General features: G+C 45.9%; 1 protein-coding gene across 1 annotated transcript; it reads right to left on the bottom strand.

The window, feature by feature from the left end:
• Window positions 1-1,891: 1,891 nt before the first annotated feature.
• On the bottom strand, window positions 1,892-18,698 carry LOC133370611 (ly6/PLAUR domain-containing protein 3-like). The gene is made up of 5 exons (XM_061597174.1): window positions 18,425-18,698; window positions 9,453-9,584; window positions 7,867-8,037; window positions 7,138-7,278; window positions 1,892-5,879 (listed from the first exon to the last, which is right to left on the bottom strand). The coding sequence occupies exons 1-5, from the start codon at window positions 18,486-18,488 to the stop codon at window positions 5,356-5,358; spliced, it is 1,032 nt and encodes a 343-aa protein (XP_061453158.1). The 5' UTR covers window positions 18,489-18,698; the 3' UTR covers window positions 1,892-5,355.
• Window positions 18,699-19,205: the final 507 nt, after the last annotated feature.

Here is a 19,205-nt window from a genome sequence, read left to right as displayed (position 1 = left end):
AGACCTGAAACGTGATCAGGAAGCTGTTTTGAATAGTCTCTTGTTCGGCAGTGCAAAAGCATCCAGGCTGGTGGTTTGTGTGAAGAGAGGTGACAAGCACAGGCCACATTAAAAGCTTAAGGATTGATATTGGAACTTGAGCAGGGGAGGCAGGTTTGCATGAAAACTGAATGTCAACACTTTCTACCTTGAGGGAGTGGATCAAGCATTGCTGTGATTGCCAAGGGATTCCCCCCTCCCATCCTGAAACCCTTGTGTGTCGCAGAGGATTCCCCTGCCAGAACTGAGAGCGTCTCCTAGGGCAGGAGTGGGGAAACTTTTTCAGACCAAGGGCTGCATTCCTTCTGGGCAACCTTCTGGGCTCCACATACCACTGGTGGGCGGGAGCCAGAGGCAAATGTGGGTGGAGCAATACAAGTAATTTTTACCTTGGTATTCAGGCCTCGTTTCTATATGCACCCCCCCCATTCTCTCTTCAGGTAAGCAAGAGGCATTGTCCGAGTTCAAGGGCACATTTCAGCCAGGCAAAAACATTCAAGGTGGGTGCAAAGTCAGGCCGGTGTGGGATGTAGCTGTGGACAAGATGTAGCCTGCAGAGAGTCCTGAGGGCCAGATAGAGGGCTGCATCTGGCCCCCGGGGCCTAGGTTTCTCACCGCAGTTGTAGAGTGTAGTGTAGTGGCAAATTCAGAAGTGCAGGGTCCCTTCATCAGAGTCACAGTCATGCCCCTTTATACAACCTTCAAAGATTATAGACTAATCCAACCAGGTTTGAACCCCATTTTCTGCTTCTCTATCACTGTCACCATTTGATTGTCCTTTCTCACTGTCAGAGATATTGCTTGAATTACTGAATTCGGTGTCTGCACAGTTATCTCCTGCTGCTGAGAAACTTCTTGATGATGGAGATGGGATGCTATCATCAGGATTCGCTGTCTCTTCTTCTGCAGTTACAGGATTCTCACTCTCCACAGCTTGTCTTGGCTTTTTGAAGTGGGAACTAATAAATGCTTGCTTGCAATTGACACTTATCGGGATTCTTCCCAGTGGGCTCAAGACACTCCCTTTGCATGCTGATTGGCTCACGGGAAGCTGGAGACCCTGCTGAGACCTGACTCCTGAAAAGTAAGGTATCTAAGACTCTCCTGGACTCCGGATGACTACACCCCCAGTTCTAGAACACAACCAACACTCCCCTCTTTCTGTTCATTGCAGGGAAAGGTCAGGAGCTCTTTCAGAGATACTTGCCCACCATGACAGGTTCTCTGGGTTGTTCATAATAACCTTTCAAGCCAATGTGGCATAGTGCATTCATCTTCAACCCCATATGTTGTCAGACTACAAGTCCCATCAACCCCAGCCAGCTTAGCCAATGGATAAGGATGATGGGAGCTGTAGTCCAACAACATCTGGGGACCCAAGGTTGAAGAACAGTGGTGTAGTGGTTAGAGTCAGGTTCAAATCCCCACCCAGGTACAAAACTTCTTTGGGCCATTCTCTCTCTCTCTCTCTCATATCTTGACCTTCTTCATAGGGTTGTTGTTCAGAAAACATGGGCATTGGAGAACCATATATATTGTCCTTGACATCTTGAAGGTAGGGTAAAACTAACAACATAAACAAGCTTCCCAGCATTCCCCAGACCAGGTGTGGGGAACCTTTGGCTGTCCAGATGTTTCTGAACTACAACTCCCAGCCTCAGCAAGCATGGCGAATGGCAAGGATGATGGGAGTTGTAGGTTGGCAACATCTGGAGAGCCAATGGTCCCTCATACCTGCTCCAGATCATAGTTTAAAAACACTTTTTAAGACATATGTGGGCAACTTGTGACCCACACAGGCCTTCCTTGCAGGTCACCCAGCTTTTCTCCAAAATAAAGGAGAGACAACAGATTTTCTTTAGCCAAACTGCAATATCTTTATTTGCACCACCTCTTCAACTCAAGTTTCCCTTGATATTTTCAACCTTGACAAGAGCTGAATCCAAAACTATTTACAATAATATAAAACACAAAGGCATGTTGAATATACATTTAAACTTCTGGATCTTTGAGGGCTCCAATAGAAGCTGGGCTCAGGAAGGACTGTATTACACAGCCAGGGGACACCAGAGAGATTGAGTGAGTGGCAGATATGCCCCCCCAGAAGGGGGACCATTGGCCTGCTAATAGCATTTTTTAAAAAAACTGTAGTCCAAGAGTGTACAAATAAACTACGTCTCTAACACAATGTCGCACTTAGATGGGAAAGGCCTTCTTTAAAGAGGCGGGCCGAGAATACCTTATGAATGTGATTTTAAACCTCTGAAGGCTTTACAAAAAAACTCAACTGCAAGGATGGGGAACCTCCAGTCCTCCAGTGTTGCTGGACTCTGACTCCCATCATCCCTGAATATTGGCCAAGCTGGCTGGGGCTGATGGGAGCTGAAGCCCAGAAGCCATAGGTTTTCCACCTCTGCTCAAAATCCCTGAAACATAAAATCAGCACCACCACCTTGGAATGGAGCCCGGCAGCCATCTTGTGTGTCTTGCCTGGCCTGTTTGGTGCTCATGGCAGAACATCAAAATGGCCCTCCTCTCATAGCTCTTGCCCTTTTGTTCTGTTGATGTTGCTCGAGAGAACGTTCTGGTGCCCCATGGGCCCTGTGGGCCTGTCTTCCTCCCAGTTTGCCAACTTTTATCAGCGTCCTCTGCATTTATTTAGTTACTATTTAGGTTTATAGCCCACCCTTCAAAATACATAATCAGGGCAGCACTTGCAATATAATATTTTTAAAAATCACAAAAACATAAGACATTCTACATTTGGGATAAGGAAGCAGCAACCTTTCCCACCCCTTAGAGCAGGGATGGGAAAGGGTTGGGTCTCCAGATGTTGCTGGACTACAACTCCCATCTTTAATTATCATTGCCCATGCTGGCTGAGGCTGATGGGAGTTGAAGTCCAAGAACATCTGGAAGGCCACAGGTTCCCCAGCCCTGACTTAACAGCTACGACAAAGACTACATTTTCAAGAACTGCTGGAAGTCTCATGTGTATTTTGGATTCCATTAGAATATAATGTGAAAGTGTTCTGTATGGTAGTGAATCTCAAACATTGTTGCAGAGATGATTGCTAAATGAAGGGAAGCTGCATGTCTGTGTTTGTGGCGGAGGGGGTAGAGGGTGAATCACTTAGGTGGATTTTCTGCAAATGTAACCTATAGCTGCCCAAATCCATTGATTTGGTTCTCCACTAGCTTGGATTGGGCTTAAGGGTGTATTTATTGGCTCAATATTAAATTAAACCTCAGTACTGGACTAGAGCATACCATAATTCCCCTCTGCTAGTGTTGATGGTGAATATTCTGTGGATGTGCAAATGTTTAATATTCAGTTTCAGTATCTGAAGATTCTACAGCAGCAGCAGCACTCTATACAACGGCAATCACTATATTTGTAACAGTCTTTTGTAAAATTTAAATTAACTTCATTCATTAATTGAGCCAGTCAGGAAAGATCCCCTTCACCAGGTGAAAAGCTGAACTCAATGAATTTAACATTTTGATTCATGAACTCACATGTCAAATTTCAGGAGCAAACCCTAAACTTGGAAAAACACGCCTAGTTTCAGAATCTGACAATTTATTTATCTATTGTTTCAGCTCTAAATGCGCCCCCGCCCCCATCCCCACATCCTGGATTGCAGGCATGTTTTGAAATCCAGTGTTTCAAAAATGTTTTGATAGGAGCTAAGTCCCTAGTTCCCATAAAAACAGCTAGTTTCTTGTACAGCTGTTTTCATAGCTTTGAGTTGTTGTCGTTAACTCAAAAATAAGTGCATCTTTTTTCTGACCTCTGTCAAATGCTGGAAAGATAAAATATTGGGAGGGAAAGGAAATGGCAACAGCCGTTCTTTGGTCTACGTTATTACTACTAGTATGAATTATTTCTGTAGTATCTGTAGCATGCCAGTTGTTGAACACAAGAAGACAAGAAGAGTCTGCTGAATCAGGGCAAAATCCCATCTAACCTAGCACCTGATTCACACAGTGGCCAACCATATGCCTGTGGGAAGCATCAAGCAGGACCTGAGTGCAATAACGCCCTCCCCATTTATGATACCCAGTAACTGGTATCCAGAGTAGGGATGGAATGATCTGTGAATTTCAGTTCTCCCAATTTCTCCTTTTTCTAATCTTAAATTCGGTTCTCCACATTTCTGCAGCAATTTGTGCTTTTTTTTAAAAAAAACCTCATGAAAATTCATTCAAGTGCAAATTTCTCCTAACAAATACATTTTTGTATGCCGTTTTGGCTAATGTACACATTTTTGCAAGCAATTTATCCTAATATAATGCATTTTTGTGTTGTTGTTTTCACCAATATAATCATTTTGTGCACACTATCCCCTAATATATGCAGTTTTGTAAATATTGCTTGGTCGGAGAACTACATTGCAAAATTCGGATAAGTGCAAATTTGAAAGGATGGCTGTGTTTCAGTTCTCATATTGTTTTGGAATGTGCACATTTGATAAATTTGGCTTCAGATTTATTCCCCATCCCTAATCCAGAAGCATACTGCCTGTGAAACCAGAGGTAGAACATAGCCATGGTGGCGTGTACCATGGATAGTCTTCTCCTTCATGTATTTGTCTAATCCTCTTTTAAAGCTATCCAAGTGTATCTCTGCCCTTATATATGTCTGGTCATTGGAGGCCAGCTTAGTAGTCCTCTGTCAGTCCCCAAAAGCCCCAAACCCTATATTAAATAATACAGCCCTCTGAAAAACTATCTTAAGTTGTAGACTGATGCAGGCAGAGGGTAGGTGAGAGCAATGCACCCCAGCAACAAGAGAAAACCTATGTGGCGATGTGGCTCTACCAAGAATGACCCAAAGTAAACACCATCTAGAAAGGTGGATACAAAATGGTTGCCATTGTATTGGTACCAAAGGTGATGCCATAAGCCCACAAAAAGGCTTGCACGCAAAAGGAACTTGACTTTGCTTCGTAAGAGCAGAACTGACTTTTGCTGCACAGAAACATAACACAGATCTTTGACTTGTAAAATGGCAGCAGATTCTAGCCACCCCTTGCCACATGCTACAAGATGGTGGTCAGGAAAACGAGTCAAAAAGTGCACAAATGAGAGTGTGTTTTCCAATAAGCAAAATATGTCATGGCAAGGGCATTTCTCACATGAACAGCAAAACTGGGGGTTTCAAAACAAAATTCCTAACTTTTGTAGGCCAAAGCCTAATCCAAGTGAGAAAAGTCATATCAAAATATGTTAGCAGAATGCATTTGGATGGGACTGAAATAGTGAGGGGGAAGGAAGGAGGTTGAATACCATTTTCATTTCCTTGATTTCCCTTCAAAGGAGCAACCCAGCCAGCAACAAGGACAGCAAGATGGACCCCACCAAGTCTGCAGCACCCGAATGTGGCTTCTGAAATGGTTGGTTGTGTCTCTCTTCAACTTTCACAGAAGTGACGGTGACCCCATCTCTCACTGGAATGACTTCTTCATCACTGTGGTCATGGTCGTGGTCGTGGTCGTGGTCATGGTCATCATCATGATGACTAGGTGGTGATGGGGTCACACCAATAGAACGGATTGGCTTGCTTACTGTGGAAGGGGCCGTCACACTATTGTGAGTGTATGCAGAAGTGGTGGTGTTGGTGTTGGTGGCCACAGTGGTGTTGGTGTCTTGTGCAGGAAAGAGTGCAGGTGGTGGAATCTTGGCAGCAAAGTAAGTTTTGTTGGAGAGGTCGACATTGCAGAGGCTTCCAGAGCAACAGGAACCCATCAGAGTGATGGCTAGGCTTCCTTTCCTGACCTTGGTACATTCCTCATCCTGGACACAGCCCTTGATGGGCTTGGTCAGTGAGAAGTTGCCTGGGAAAGATTAAAGGAAAAGGTTAAACCGGTCCCCTTTGCACATGCTGAAATCAACCCAAATCCATCCAGTCAATATCCCAGCATGTCAATTGCATCATGAGGACTGGCACTCTGGCTCCAGGTTTCCTCTCCGCACCAAACAAGAGGTGATATTCATGTCTTCCCCTGCTCCAGTCCACGACACCCCTTGAACCAGCACAATCAACATAAACACAAGCCCCTTCTGTCCTGTGATTGGTTTAACCATCAATTCCTCTTATTTATTTATTTATTTATTTATTTTATTTAATTTATATACCGCCCTAAGCCAAAAAGGCTCTCTGGGCGGTGTACATAAGAGATAAAACAAGCACAATATATAAATACAATAAGTATAACAAAATCAAAAAATCAAAACAAACAAATAACAAAGAACCAACAACGTCAAGATACAACAATAATGAAATACTGATAAAATACACTATAAAATACAATTTAAAATACACTTTAAAATGCCTGGGAGTATAAAAAGGTTTTCACCTGGCGCCGAAAGGATAGCAGCGTCGGCGCCAGGCATACCTCATCAGAGAGACTATTCCACAGTTCGGGGGCCACTACCGAAAAGGCCCTAGTTCTAGTCACAACCCTCCGGGCTTCTCGATGGGATGGCACCCGGAGGAGGGCCTTAGATGTTGAGCGCAGTGTACGGGTAGGTTCATATTGGGAGAGGTGTTCCGCCAGGTATTGCGGTCCCATGCCGTGTAGGGCTTTATAGGTCAAAACCAGCACTTTGAATTTAGCCCGGAAACAAATAGGAAGCCAGTGCAGATGAGCCAGAACAGGTGTTATATGAGCGGACCTTCTGGTCCGCGTCAGTAATCTGGCCGCTGCATTCTGGACTAGCTGTAGTTTCCGAACTATCTTCAAGGGCAGCCCAACGTAGAGCGCATTGCAGTAGTCCAGCCTAGAAGTTACCAGAGCGTGAACAACTGAGGCGAGGTCCCAGGGAACTATGAGAACCATAGCTTTGTGAGGGGAATAGGGTGTCTCCCAACAACTCTCAACACCTATAACAAACTACAGTTCCCAGGATGCTTTGGGGAAAATCATGATTGTTTAAAGTGGTATAATAATGCTTTAAATGTATAGTGCCAATGTGACCACAGTCTTGCTCACAGGTAACAAATTCCAGCATTTGACCTGCCAAATATCACCAGGCCCATGTGGGTGCATGAAGCTAAACTGGCCAAATTCAGATGCCTGGCAGAGGTCTTACCTGCTTTCATTGTGACATTTCCATGGAAACAGCCCCGGAAAGAGTCATAGCATTGGACTATGGTAGAGTTGTCTAGTGAACACTCATCGCCGACACAACTGTAACATTCCACGCCATTTGGAACCCTGGCACTCTCGTTATCTAGAAGCAAACAATGTTTTAAAGCAACAACAACAACGAGTGCTAGTATGGACAACATTATTTAAAGGTGACGGTTTCTTAAAAAGACAACCTCCAAAGTTGCCAAAGGGAAGCCATGACAATTTGCTAATTCATCCCATGTCTGGAACAGAAATCAGTCTAGCAAATGCAACCAGTTTTTACTGCTGTCATTGCTTTCAGTCAACAAACGCTATGTAATTGATTCAAAGACAATTCCCATATGCATTGTGCTCCCTTTGCACTGAAATGAATGGGATGGCATAACATCACAGCAATGTACTTTACATAATATATGTAATTAATACCATTAATTACATACATTACATCATTTCGCCACAGTGGACAGTGAGATGAATGATGAATTTTTTGATGGAAGATTAACTGTGGCGGAACGGAAACAGTGCTGCATGTGACAAAGAGGGCAGAATGGAAAAGGGTGCCTTTTTACATCCCTAGCCCTTGATAATCAAGGAGAATCTTGATACCTATCCCAACAGTAAGGGGAGGCATAACTCCTGTGCTCGTAAAAGGAGAACCTTCATTCCTGCCTGTGGCTCAGATTCTCACCCATGGGTTGCAGCTCCAAGGTTTTGATGTCCAGTCTGCTGTTGCAGAGGCTACTGTTGCACTGATGCAGCTGAGAGAAGGCCAGGATGCCGTGCATCTCTACGGCTTTGTCATTGGTACCTGGCACGCCCAATCCACAGCCCTTTTCACCAACTGAGAACTTCCCATGACCTGCAAAAGGGACAAGCAGAGTTTACACAGGGAAAATAAGAAAGAGGCCATTTCCACAGGCCGATCTATTCAGAGGGATGGCAGAAATTCTTGATGAAAACAGGAACAGGAGCAGAAGTGGCCAAATATTTGTCCAATGTCAGAAACAGAAATCAATCCAGCAAATACAATTGGTTTTTGCTGCTGCTGCTGCTGCTTTCAGTCCGTAGATAGTAATTAATTAATTACACTCACCCCTCAATTGCCCTGTGTTTCCTTTGCATTGAAGTGAATGGAATAAAATAGTGACAATGTAATGCAAGCGGAACGGAACTGCAGCAGAATGGAAACAGCGATACATGTGACAAATGCTTGGCGGAATGGAAACAATGCCTTCTTACATCCCTATTTAATCTTGGGACTGAACTAGACATTTCAAGAGATATGGAGCTTTTCCCTTTCTTCAGAGGTGGACAACCTGTGGCCTTCCAGATGCCACTGGACTCAGCAGCAGCCAGCGTAGTGGAGCAGAGCTGCCGAGCTGCCCTCTTAACACCAGTGGTGCTGCAGCGTAGGTGGATGGGAGTGGGTCTTGGCAGTGAGATTGGGGGCCAAATGCTGCCCTCTTAGCTTCTCTTTCTTACCCTTAGAGCATTCCCCAGCAACACCCCGCTGACCCTGCTTCCCGCCCTCCTTGAGTGTTTTTGCATGGCTGAAATGTCTCCTTGAACTCTGATAATGCTTCTTGCTTGCCCGCGTGGAGGATGGGGAGGGGTGTGTGGGAGGGAGTACCTACTGTACAAAGGCAAAATTTGCATACATCACTCTGCCCACTTTTGCCTATGGCACCACGCACAACTGGCATGTTGCCCCTGAAAAGTTGCCCAGTTGGAAGAGTCCAGAGGGCCACATAGAAAGGACTGGAGGGCCGCATTTGTCCCCCAGTGGCCTGAGGTTCCCCATCTCAGCTTTAATTACATGTTGCGTGAAAGTCCTAGAGACCCAATTTACAGAAAAAGAGAACCAAGGGCAAAACGTTGCAATCTTGGGCTTTCCATCACGGCTTCATCTGAGCCAGTACTTAGTAGCACAGAACCTAATTTCACTGCAAGGGCTCCTCCACGGGAGATGTGAAATAGCTCCTTTCTTTTGAGCACGTACAGACTGCCTTTGCCTTAGCACTGAGGAATTGCAACCAGCGCCTCCTTCCCATCTGGGAGCAGGGGACAGGGATCAGAGTGCAGAACTCTCCTTTTGCAAACAGGGATGGGGAGCCTGCGGCCCTCCAGATGTGGCTGGGCTACAGTTCCTCTCACCCCTGACTATTGGCTATGCTGGTGGGGCTGATCAAAGCTGGAGTCCAACAACAGCTGGAGGGCCACATAGCTTTCCGCATCCCCAGTTCAGAAATTTAAGATGGCAAGCTGCCTACTCACTCCATTCCACAGCTGCCACGGTTTCTACGCAGACATGGGTAGATGTTGGACACTTCAGTTTCTTCATATTCTGAGGACTGCAGCTACCATCGCCCTGGTCAAGGCAGCTGTGGCACTCCAGTGCCAGAGCATCTGTATAGGACAATGAGGGTGAGGAGTGGGGTGGGGTGGAGAGAGACACAAGAAAAATGTGGATTTAAGATATGCCTTTGGCAGAACTCATACATGTCTCCTAAAGGATTAGTAAGGAAATGGTGTTATTGGATTTTACCAATGGATAAGAAATTAAATGTCAAGCACAAATTGGAAATGGATTATGATGAAACTATTTTTGATGATAGAGATGGCTGTGGGATAATGCCGCAACAACAACAAAAACCCAACAAATGTGATTGATCCAACAGTTTTATATTACATTTATTTATTTATTTTTACAGAGGAATCTTTTCAACTCCAGTCCCACTGGTATCAGTTTTCCACACTATTAAAACATATTTCATAATTTGCAAAATGGCTGGTGTTGAAGGTGTCAAACCCCTAACGCTGGCACCTTTCGTATGTTCTGGACTTGTCCAGTTACAAAGGAGTTTTAGCAAGCAATCCTAGATATCTACCTAGCTATGAAAACCAAGTACTAAAAAAACACAACAAAAATGGTGTTCTCTTGGGAAATAATGTAAGGCAGACTCTGGAAGAAGACTTGAAACTGATAACTGTACAATGCAGTGGTGGCTGGTGGCTCCATGTCACGGGGACAGTGAAATCCACTCCAGGTTTCAGTCCAACTTTCAAGGAGCTGTCCAAGGTGCTTCAGCAATGTTGTTTATTACTTTTGTATAATAAAAAGGGGGGATCCTCTTTATCAATTGAGCTAAACCCTGGCCTTTAGAAAAGGTGCAGGGAACCTTTGGCCCTCCAGATGTTGCTGAATTACATCCCCCATCAGCCCCAGCCAGGATGGCCAATGGCCAGGGATGATGGGAGCTATAGCTCAGGAACATCTGGAGGGCCAAAGGTTTCCCACACCTGCTTTAGAAGAAGAAAGCAACTCATGTTGCGGGAGGCTTGGATGGAGTAGAAGTGTCCCTCCACCCATTCCAGCCTAGCTTCGGCACTGGTGGGGAAGCCCCACCATCAAGGAGCACCCCAATGCATCTGTGGTAACAGCAGGTGGGTAGAACCTACCAACAGTAGCTATGGATGGGCAAATACGTCAGTTTCAGTTTCTCTCAGTTTCTCAGGCAGCATGACCAAAATATCTGAAGAGTGCTACCTGGCTGGGGCTGATGGGAGCTGTAGTCCCAAACATCTGGAGGGCACCACATTGGGTAAAGCTGCTATAGAGTGACCATTCAATTGTCTGGAGAGGGAACAACTTAAGTTTCTTTGATGCTATCCACCACCACCTCTGCTCTGGGACAGAAGTGAGCTGTCCAAGGAAAACATTGAGGAAATTCAAGAAATGCCTGCCATCAATCAAGATGGCGGTAGGGGCATTAGCCCCTTAAAGAAGCCTCCGCCGCCATCTTGGTTGATGGCAGCCCTGCGCGCGCAGCAGCAAAGACAGGAGAGAGGTAGGTGGCGCGAGCGAATGGGTGGCCGGCCTGGAAGCTTCCTCCCTGTGATCCAGGGCAGGAACCCTGCTGCGGATCACGGAAGGGGAGTGCTACTCTCCCACCCTAATGAGGGGCCGCAGGGGCCCTTGTCAAGGCCCAACCTGGCTGCCCTTTGGCACTAGCCCTGTCTGTGATGCAATAGGGAGGCTCACCATACATATGGACAATGGGGAACTCTGAAAAGAATGCCCATCTGAACAGAGTGGTTCTAATAATGGCTCTCATCTGGCAAGATTTTCAGGTACATTTAAAGACCTTATAGTATCCGGAAAGGCTACATGTTCCCTTTTACTGCTGTCCACAATGATCCAGGGGTAAGCCCACTGAACTCAGTGGGACTGACTTCTGAGTAGACATGCATAGGATTTCACTTTTGTTTGCTTCATCTTATTTGTATAATAATAATAATAATAATTTTTCTATACCACCTTATGGTGAGGTCAGGGCCGTTTACAAACAGGCTGTTATTCTCAGAGTAGACCCACTGAAGTTAATGGACATAACTTACCTTCATCCATTTCAATGTGTCTACCCTAAATAGGACTTATTTGAATGCAACCTATACTCACCGATACAATAAAACTACAAAAAAAAAACCAAACCCCAAACCCAGAGTATAATAAATTGTACTGTTTATATTATTTCTTCTATAACTTTGCATTCTTTTCTTACATTCCCACGAGCTACCTCTGGGATCTGGTTTTTGTCTCAGTGGAGAGTTGAAAATATAAAAAAAGAAATAAACAGAGATTTGGACTTTTTTCTGCTTTACAGCTCTCTGTGTTTACAAACTCGCAGCTGAATTGACCTTCATTTTTCTCTCTAAGGTAGGAACTTGGCCCCATGCAACCATGCTGAGAATTCTCTGTTGGTGATTCCCTACCCCAGGGGTAGCCAATGTCCTCCAGATGTTTTAGACTATAATACCCATTATCCTTGACTACTGGGTGTGCTGGCTGGGGCCAATGGGAACTGGACTCCAAGCACATCTGGAGGTCACCGGGTTGGCCATCTGACCTAAGACTTCTCTCACAGCTACAGTTCCCATAATTACCTGGGAAAAGGGTGACTAATAAACAGATCAAACCTGTGCTGTAGATACATGTCCTTTGTGGACTCCACAACAAGGGTGGACTGAGGCTTTCTCAGGACAGGTCGCTGCCACCAGGCACAGAATGTGCAGCTGAGCAAGGGAAGATCTCTGTTCCACATCATGGGTGGAGCCAGATGTCAGTCAGGTCAGGTACATGCTTAGGCCTGCAAAGAGTGCCGTTGTGCTGCCTTTGCATGCACACACTTCCTCAACCCAACATTGGAGTGTTTTTAGTCTCATTTCACTTTGTGCTTCATTGTTTCCTGTGCTCGTGTCCCCTTCTTCAGTCTCATCTTTGCCCACTCCTACATCTCCCAACCATGCATGACAATCAATCCTGTCTGTGTTACAGTCCCCCCATCCTCACTCAGTCCCTTCTCTCAGCTCTCCCCCCCGTCATATCTTACCACCACCCCCATTCCTGCAGGGCAGCGTCTGCTCTGGCTCTGAGATGACCCCACCCAAGGGTGAGGCTAATATTAATAGAGATGCTCCCAGCTGTGAGAGCGCCCTAGGGCTTAGCTGCAAAGCTCTCCATCTCAAGCTCCACGGCAACCTCGGTTCCCCTCAAAATCCCATGCCTTCTGGAAGTTTATGAACTGTGGAGTAGCCCTTCTTTAAAAGGCCAGATTCCAAAAACGGTCAGCAAACACAATATGTGACTCTCCAGGCCTCTCTATCTGACCTTTGGGCCTCCCCCCAGGCCACACCCCCTCTCCCCAGGCCACACCCCTCACTGGCCTGGCTTTGCATCCTCCTTGAGTGCTTTTGCCTGGCTCAAATGTGTTGCTTCTTCCTTGCCTGGATGGAGGATAGAGAGGGGCGCGCTAGTATGTGAAGAAACTAGCCCACCATACAAAGAGAAACATCGAATTTGTTGCTCCACCCACTGTCATTTCTGGCCCTCCCCACCACTGGCAATGCGGCTCCTGGAAGGTTGCCGAGAAGGGGATGTGGCCCTCAGTATCTAATGCTGTTCCTACTCCAAGTAGGCTAAGGATGGGAGAGAAATTCGATCCAGTTCGTGTTTAAAGCCGAATGTATCAAGTTTGCACATTCTGAAATAAGATGCGAACTGAAACACAGCCATCTTTCAAAATTCGCATTCTACCAAATTTTGCAGTGCAGTTCTCCAGCTAAGCGTTGCTTGCAAAATGCATATAATACAGGAAAGTGTGCATAAAAATGAATACATTCAGGAAAATAAAATACACAACAATGCATTCCATTAGGAGAAATTGCTTGCAAAGACCTGTGCATTAGTTAAAGCTGCATACAAAAATGTGTTTAGTAGGAGAAATTCTCACGAAAATGCTGGAGAATTTTCAGGATTTACAGATTGGAAAAATGAGAAACCGAGAGTACTGAAATGGGCAGATCCTTCCGTCCTTAGACCCATTTAAATTAAAAACATGACTACGCTAGGTCTATTGATTTCAGTGGGTCTACTCTGAGCAAAACACACGCACATACAAAACGAGCCACCAAGGCTTTCTTTCTTTCTTAAAATTATGTAGAAAACCTGAATGACAAGAAACAATTAGCATCAGTAAAACACAGTCCCTGACAATAAACCTGAAACAGCAGCCTGAGCCAATAAAAAACGATTACACTGGCGCCTGAAACTCATCAGATGCCAGGCGAACAACTCCCAGGAAGAGCATCCCACATAGGTAAGCATGTTTCATGGTAACGTGTCATTTGTTGAGATTCCGTATGATCGGGCGCCTGCTGAGGGCCATCTCCACAGGAGGCCCTCTGAGAAGAAGCCCCCTGGACTTGTTCCTTCTTTCCACCATTGCAACCTGCTTGTTCACCTCCCTCTCCCTCTGGCCCAGAGAGGATGCGCAGGCAAACTACAGGGGAGGTGGGGAGGAGGAAAAGAAGCCGTTGCAGCTGCCTGCTGGCTTTGCTTGGCAAGCCAGAGTTTGTAGGAATGAGGAGGCAAAGGAACATAGGGACACATACTGGCTCTCCAGGGTGTCAGGCAGGTGTCTCTCCCATCCCTGGCCGGAGTTGCCATTCGGGATTGAACCTGGGATTTTTGGCAGACAAAGTGGGTGCTCTACCACTGACCTGCAGCCCTTCCCCTTGAGCGATGGCCCTTGAGCAGCTGGCAATATTGGCCAATCTTGGATCACCAAGAGACTGGGGGACATTGAAGGTTACTTGCAGAAGCCCCCCCCCAAAAAAACCAAACAAACCTGGAGCCAGCACTGTCTATGGCAACACTTCCTTGGTACAAACAGCCCTGCTGAAGTAGACTAGGCCACAGGCCTAAATATTGACTTCCATATTTACTTTGAACCTGGTCTTTTCATTTTGGGACAAAAGGGAACGAGTTTGACCATGGGTGGCGTAACTTGAAAGGTGGGCCAGCCACTGAATACAAATGACCACATTGTAAGCTACTGAGGGGCAAGGGCACCCCTTTCATAACAGAACCTGCAACAACTGTCTCAGGTGAGAGGTGGGGATGGGGTGGACTGGTGCCCCCCTTCAGGCCTCCCGCTTGCTTGCCTCATTCTCCTGACCCTGCTGCTGTTGCCATTGGCAGCCACCCACCGACCCACCCGGCAAGGCTCTCCACCTCCCTGCCTCAGGCTAGGGCCATGGGAATCCTTCCTCCGAGTGAGGCATTCGGGGCAGGAGAGTCTGTGTGCTGCCACTGTGGTTTGCAGCAGCAGGTATAAACGCTCCTTAAACTTTGGGGAAAATGCTACCTAATCATGCCAGGGGCGCAGATACTCTCCCAGAAGGCCTCACTCTGAGGAAGGATTCCCATGGCCCTAGCCTCATTGCATGAGGGGGAGATGACCAGCCAGTGCTGACCCATCTAATGCAATGGCAAAAGGGTGAGGCAGAAAGTGGGAGAGAAGGAAGAGTGGGGGGCAGCACTGATGGGGGAGGAATGGGGGTGGCAACTGAAGCGGCACAATGTCTTGTGCTGGCTCTGCTGAGGTGAGCATGCCTTAGCCACGTTGGGAGGCCGTTATCAGTCGCTTCTGCTGTCTACCTGTGAGGTGAGGCGGATTTTGCCAGGTCCCTGCACCTCTAGATTTTGGATCAGGTTCAAATGTGTGGTAAAATTCTCTTCACACATGGATGGACTCTACAGATGGCCAGCACCTTTGTGACTGTTAGGTCCACCACAGTAAGCTTTACTTTCTTACAGTCATACCCTCCCTTTCTTCTATCATGGAGCCCCAGGTGCGTACATGTTGTTCTGAGGTGGTGTCCCATCCAGGCCCTGACTAGATCCAGACCTGCTTAGTTTCAGAATGGTGGTGGCCCTGTGTGCCTTCAGGCCATACCCTGGAACAAGTCAGTGCTTGCTCAGTGGCTTTCTGCGTTCACCACACCTCTCAGGGTTCCCAAGGCTGCAATGAGGATTAAATGAAATCCTAGGATGGAGTTATAACCAGCCCTGAGGGACTTTTGCAATGGGATGGGAAAGAAATGGGAAAGCCAGCATGGTGTAGTGGTTGGAGTGTTGGGCTCTGACCTGGGAGACCAGGGTTCAAATCCTTAATTAGCCATGAAGCTTGCTGGGTGACCTTAGCTCAGTCACAGTCTCTCAAGCCTAACCTACCTCACAGGGTTGTTGTGAGGATAACATGGACAGTAGAACCATGTACCCCACCTTGAGCTACTTGGAGGAAAGTAAATTATTGAAATGTAATAAATAAATAAATAAATTTAGGCAAATAGTCTCCATAGCACATCCTCAGTCAAATTCATTTAATTACCACCTTTACATGCCTCTCTTCCTTTAAGGAGCTCATGGTTGTATACATGAGACAATCCTCACAGCAATCCTGCGAGGTAGGTTAGGCAGGGAAACTGTGATTTGCCTAAGGCAGGGTGTCAGAATGTCAGTTCAGCTACTGTGGCTTGAATCTGAAGACAGAACGTCACTTCCGCTACTGTGCTTTGATTCCCTGCAAATGCCGCAAGAAATGTGTTGACCTTTGAGCTGCCACATAACTCATTGTTCGCTTTGTCCTTCTGCTCTTTCATTTCTCTTAAGTAGGGGTTGGGAAGATGAGGCCCTGAAGATGTTGTTGGACTCCAACTCCCATCATCCCTGACTATTGGCCATGTTGGTTAAGGTTAAGAATCCAACAACGTCAGAGAGAGGGTGGGACTGGTTCCCTCCACCCTGGCCTAGGGTTACACAACAAAGTTAATGGTTGAGGAGAAATTTGAGCCCTGGTCTTCCCAGTCAAACTCCCATGTCCACTGCACTGCAACATACATAAGCACACATCAGCTTCTCTTTCCTCATGAGGTATGGAAGGTTGTGTAAACATACTTAAGGAGAAAAACCCAAGCCAGGGTCATAATTAAGAGTCCAAGTTATCATGTAGCATGGTAAGATTAATAGATTATCAACATTCTGATGGACTGACACGGCACCGCAATTCATCAGGCAGCATATTTTCATTTTAACAAGTAAATTGTGTTAATGCGACTACAGATGGCAAGCTCCATCTTATAAGAGTCATTCATTGGTGAAGTGGTAAATGTTGAAGTGTAGGAGTTATTATTATTATTGTTATTGTTATTGTTATTGTTATTGTTATTACGCTGCTTCATTTTCATTACAGCCCCCAAAGAATATGCAGGCAGCTGTGTTGATCCATGATAGATAGATTGATATAGATATATGCAGTGCTTTTTTTTCATAAAAAATGAGGTGTCGGTACATATCCCTCAAAAGTGCTGTGAGTATCAGCACACAAAAAAAGCAGTGGATATATGTATGTGTACAGATGTATGCACGCACACAGTTGCCGCAGCAGTCCTCAGCACAGTGTCCAATTTATTACAATCAGCATGACTGCATTCCTATGCATAGGTTCCTCAGAATAAGACTGCATAGGCTTGACCTGGAAAACACACTTCGTTTTTAACAAAATATCTCCAGCCAACTGAAATGAAGCATTTAGCTTTTCATTACAAATGCAAACAATATTGCAAAGAAATGTTATCATTTAAATTGCTAGTGTGACATAGGAACCCCCATCAAAAAGAAACAAAACATCTGGCCTCTGCAGGATTATTTTCCTTGTTCTCTGACTACCTCTGTACTCATCTATCACAAACAATAGCAGAACTTGAAAGCCTCATTATCACCTTATTCACTTGCCAGAGCAAGAAGGGTCTCTTGGTCACCCTGGTGCTCTGTCAGATGACATCATCTTTCCTGCTTTGAAAAAAGTTCCAGATCTGCACTCTACTACATTATGGGAGGCATTCCTTTCCAAATAAGTGGTATCCAGTATTAGTGCTACTCAGAATAGATGTGACTAACGTAAGTACATTAATTTCAAAGGGTCTACTCTAAGTAGGACTTAGTTGAATGCAACCTTATGCTTTTGGTGTCACATGCGTGCATTGTTTGAAAACAATGTATGCTTTTTCTTTAGAGCACTTTTCTCATATGTTCATTTCTGTAGATTTAATCAATCAATGAACTGATCAAGTAAAAATCAGGATATCAACTAAGATTTCTTAAATTGAGAGGATTTCTTTTGCTTTCTACTAGGATTTAGGCATATGTAAATAATGCATATACAACAATACATATGTAGGCAAAACACATTCACACGCCTTAACTTCACCCTCCATAAGACAGAGAGGACATCATTTTTCTCTTCAGGCCAGATGCTTGTTTTCCAGTTCTCTGCAACTGTGCCTCAGAATCAGAGCTTGGAAAAGTTACTTTTTTGAACTACAACTCCCATCAGCCCCAGCCAGCATGGCCACTGGATTGGGCTGTTGCGAGTTGTAGTTCAAAAAAGTAACTTTTCCAAGCTCTGCTCAGAATTATGGTGAAACTGATACTCTTTTCACAGATGGCTACTAGCCACAATAGCTATGTTCTCCCTTTACTGTTGGTGGGAGGCCTCTGAATGCCAGTTGCTAGGAATCACAAGTGGGGGAGACTGCTCTTGCGCTCAGGTCCTGCTTGCAGCCTTTCCCATTGGGGCATCTGGCTCGCCACCGTGAGAACAGGATGCTGACCTAGATGGCCCTTGGTCTGCCCTGATCCAGCAGACTCTTCTTATGTAGATCCCAACAGGGAGATCCAACCTGATTTCAACATCGTAGGACCCCCCACTCTACAGAGTGCTCAACATTGTCGTTAATCCAGGCTCATCCCAGATTCGATGGGGTTCCAAGGGCCAGTTAATAGTTACTACCCTGCCAGAGCTATTGACAACTACAGTCAAGAACACGAGCCTCCCATCACGTACCTTTCATGAAGACTGTCAATGCCACTAGAAAGACCGCTACTCGAAGAGGGAGATGGCTGCCCATTGCTCTGCTCACTAAGTCCTGGCCTTGTTCCAGTTCTTCCCACCTGTCTTAGGTGCGTCCTGCTGCTGTCAGTGTCTGAAAGATGAAGCTAAGACATTAAATATGAGCAGACAGGTGAGGCGGGGCATCTCGGCCTCCTCAATGAGGCACACCTCCTTGAAGCTCTGTTGTTCAGTGCCTTGATGCGTTTCCAGAGGTGTGTTCCCCCCCCTTCATGCTTCCTCTTCAGCTCAGGGCCCATCACTTCCCTTCCTCAGCACTTTGAGCCTGGTTGTTGGGGAGGCGTCTCCGTTGGGAACTTGAAGATCCAGTTGCGAGATAGTTTCCGAAGCTGCTCGCCCAGGGCTTCAAGGCAAGGGCATGTAATTACAGGCAAGTCTGAGCAGTGAGCGGGACCGGGAAAAAGCACCACTCTTGCAAAGGATATGGAAAACACTGTAGTAAGGACGGATGTCTGGATAAGGAGTTCTACTTTCTCCATAAAGTGGTGTTGTATTGTGGGGAAGGGAGACATGTCGGGGCCTGCTTCAGTTTGGAAGGGGGGAATTCTGATCACAGATTTGCAGCTGCAAAAAACAAATCCTCCATATTTCTGCTAAAAGACACCAGAACGCAGCAATCTTGGGAAAGAGCCGTAGCTCAGTGGTAGAACATCTGCTTTGCATGCAGAAGGTGGTTCCACGTTCAACCCCTGACATCTCCAGGTAGAGCTGGGAG

Source organism: Rhineura floridana, chromosome 15 (genome assembly GCF_030035675.1).
Source record: "Rhineura floridana isolate rRhiFlo1 chromosome 15, rRhiFlo1.hap2, whole genome shotgun sequence".
Classification (NCBI taxonomy): Eukaryota; Metazoa; Chordata; class Lepidosauria; order Squamata; family Rhineuridae; genus Rhineura; species Rhineura floridana.
The sequence above is the reverse complement of the archived record's forward strand: the minus strand, read 5'-3'. Positions and strand labels throughout refer to the sequence as shown.

Excerpts from the sequence above, each read along its gene's own strand:
- LOC133370611 (XM_061597174.1), bottom strand. The coding sequence starts at position 18,488 with ATGGGCAGCCATCTCCCTCTTCGAGTAGCGGTCTTTCTAGTGGCATTG. Across the intron at positions 9,585-18,424 it reads ATTGACAGTCTTCATGAAAG|ATGCTCTGGCACTGGAGTGC; the intron begins GTACGTGATGGG and ends TGTCCTATACAG. Across the intron at positions 5,880-7,137 it reads AAATGTCACAATGAAAGCAG|GCAACTTCTCACTGACCAAG; the intron begins GTAAGACCTCTG and ends AATCTTTCCCAG.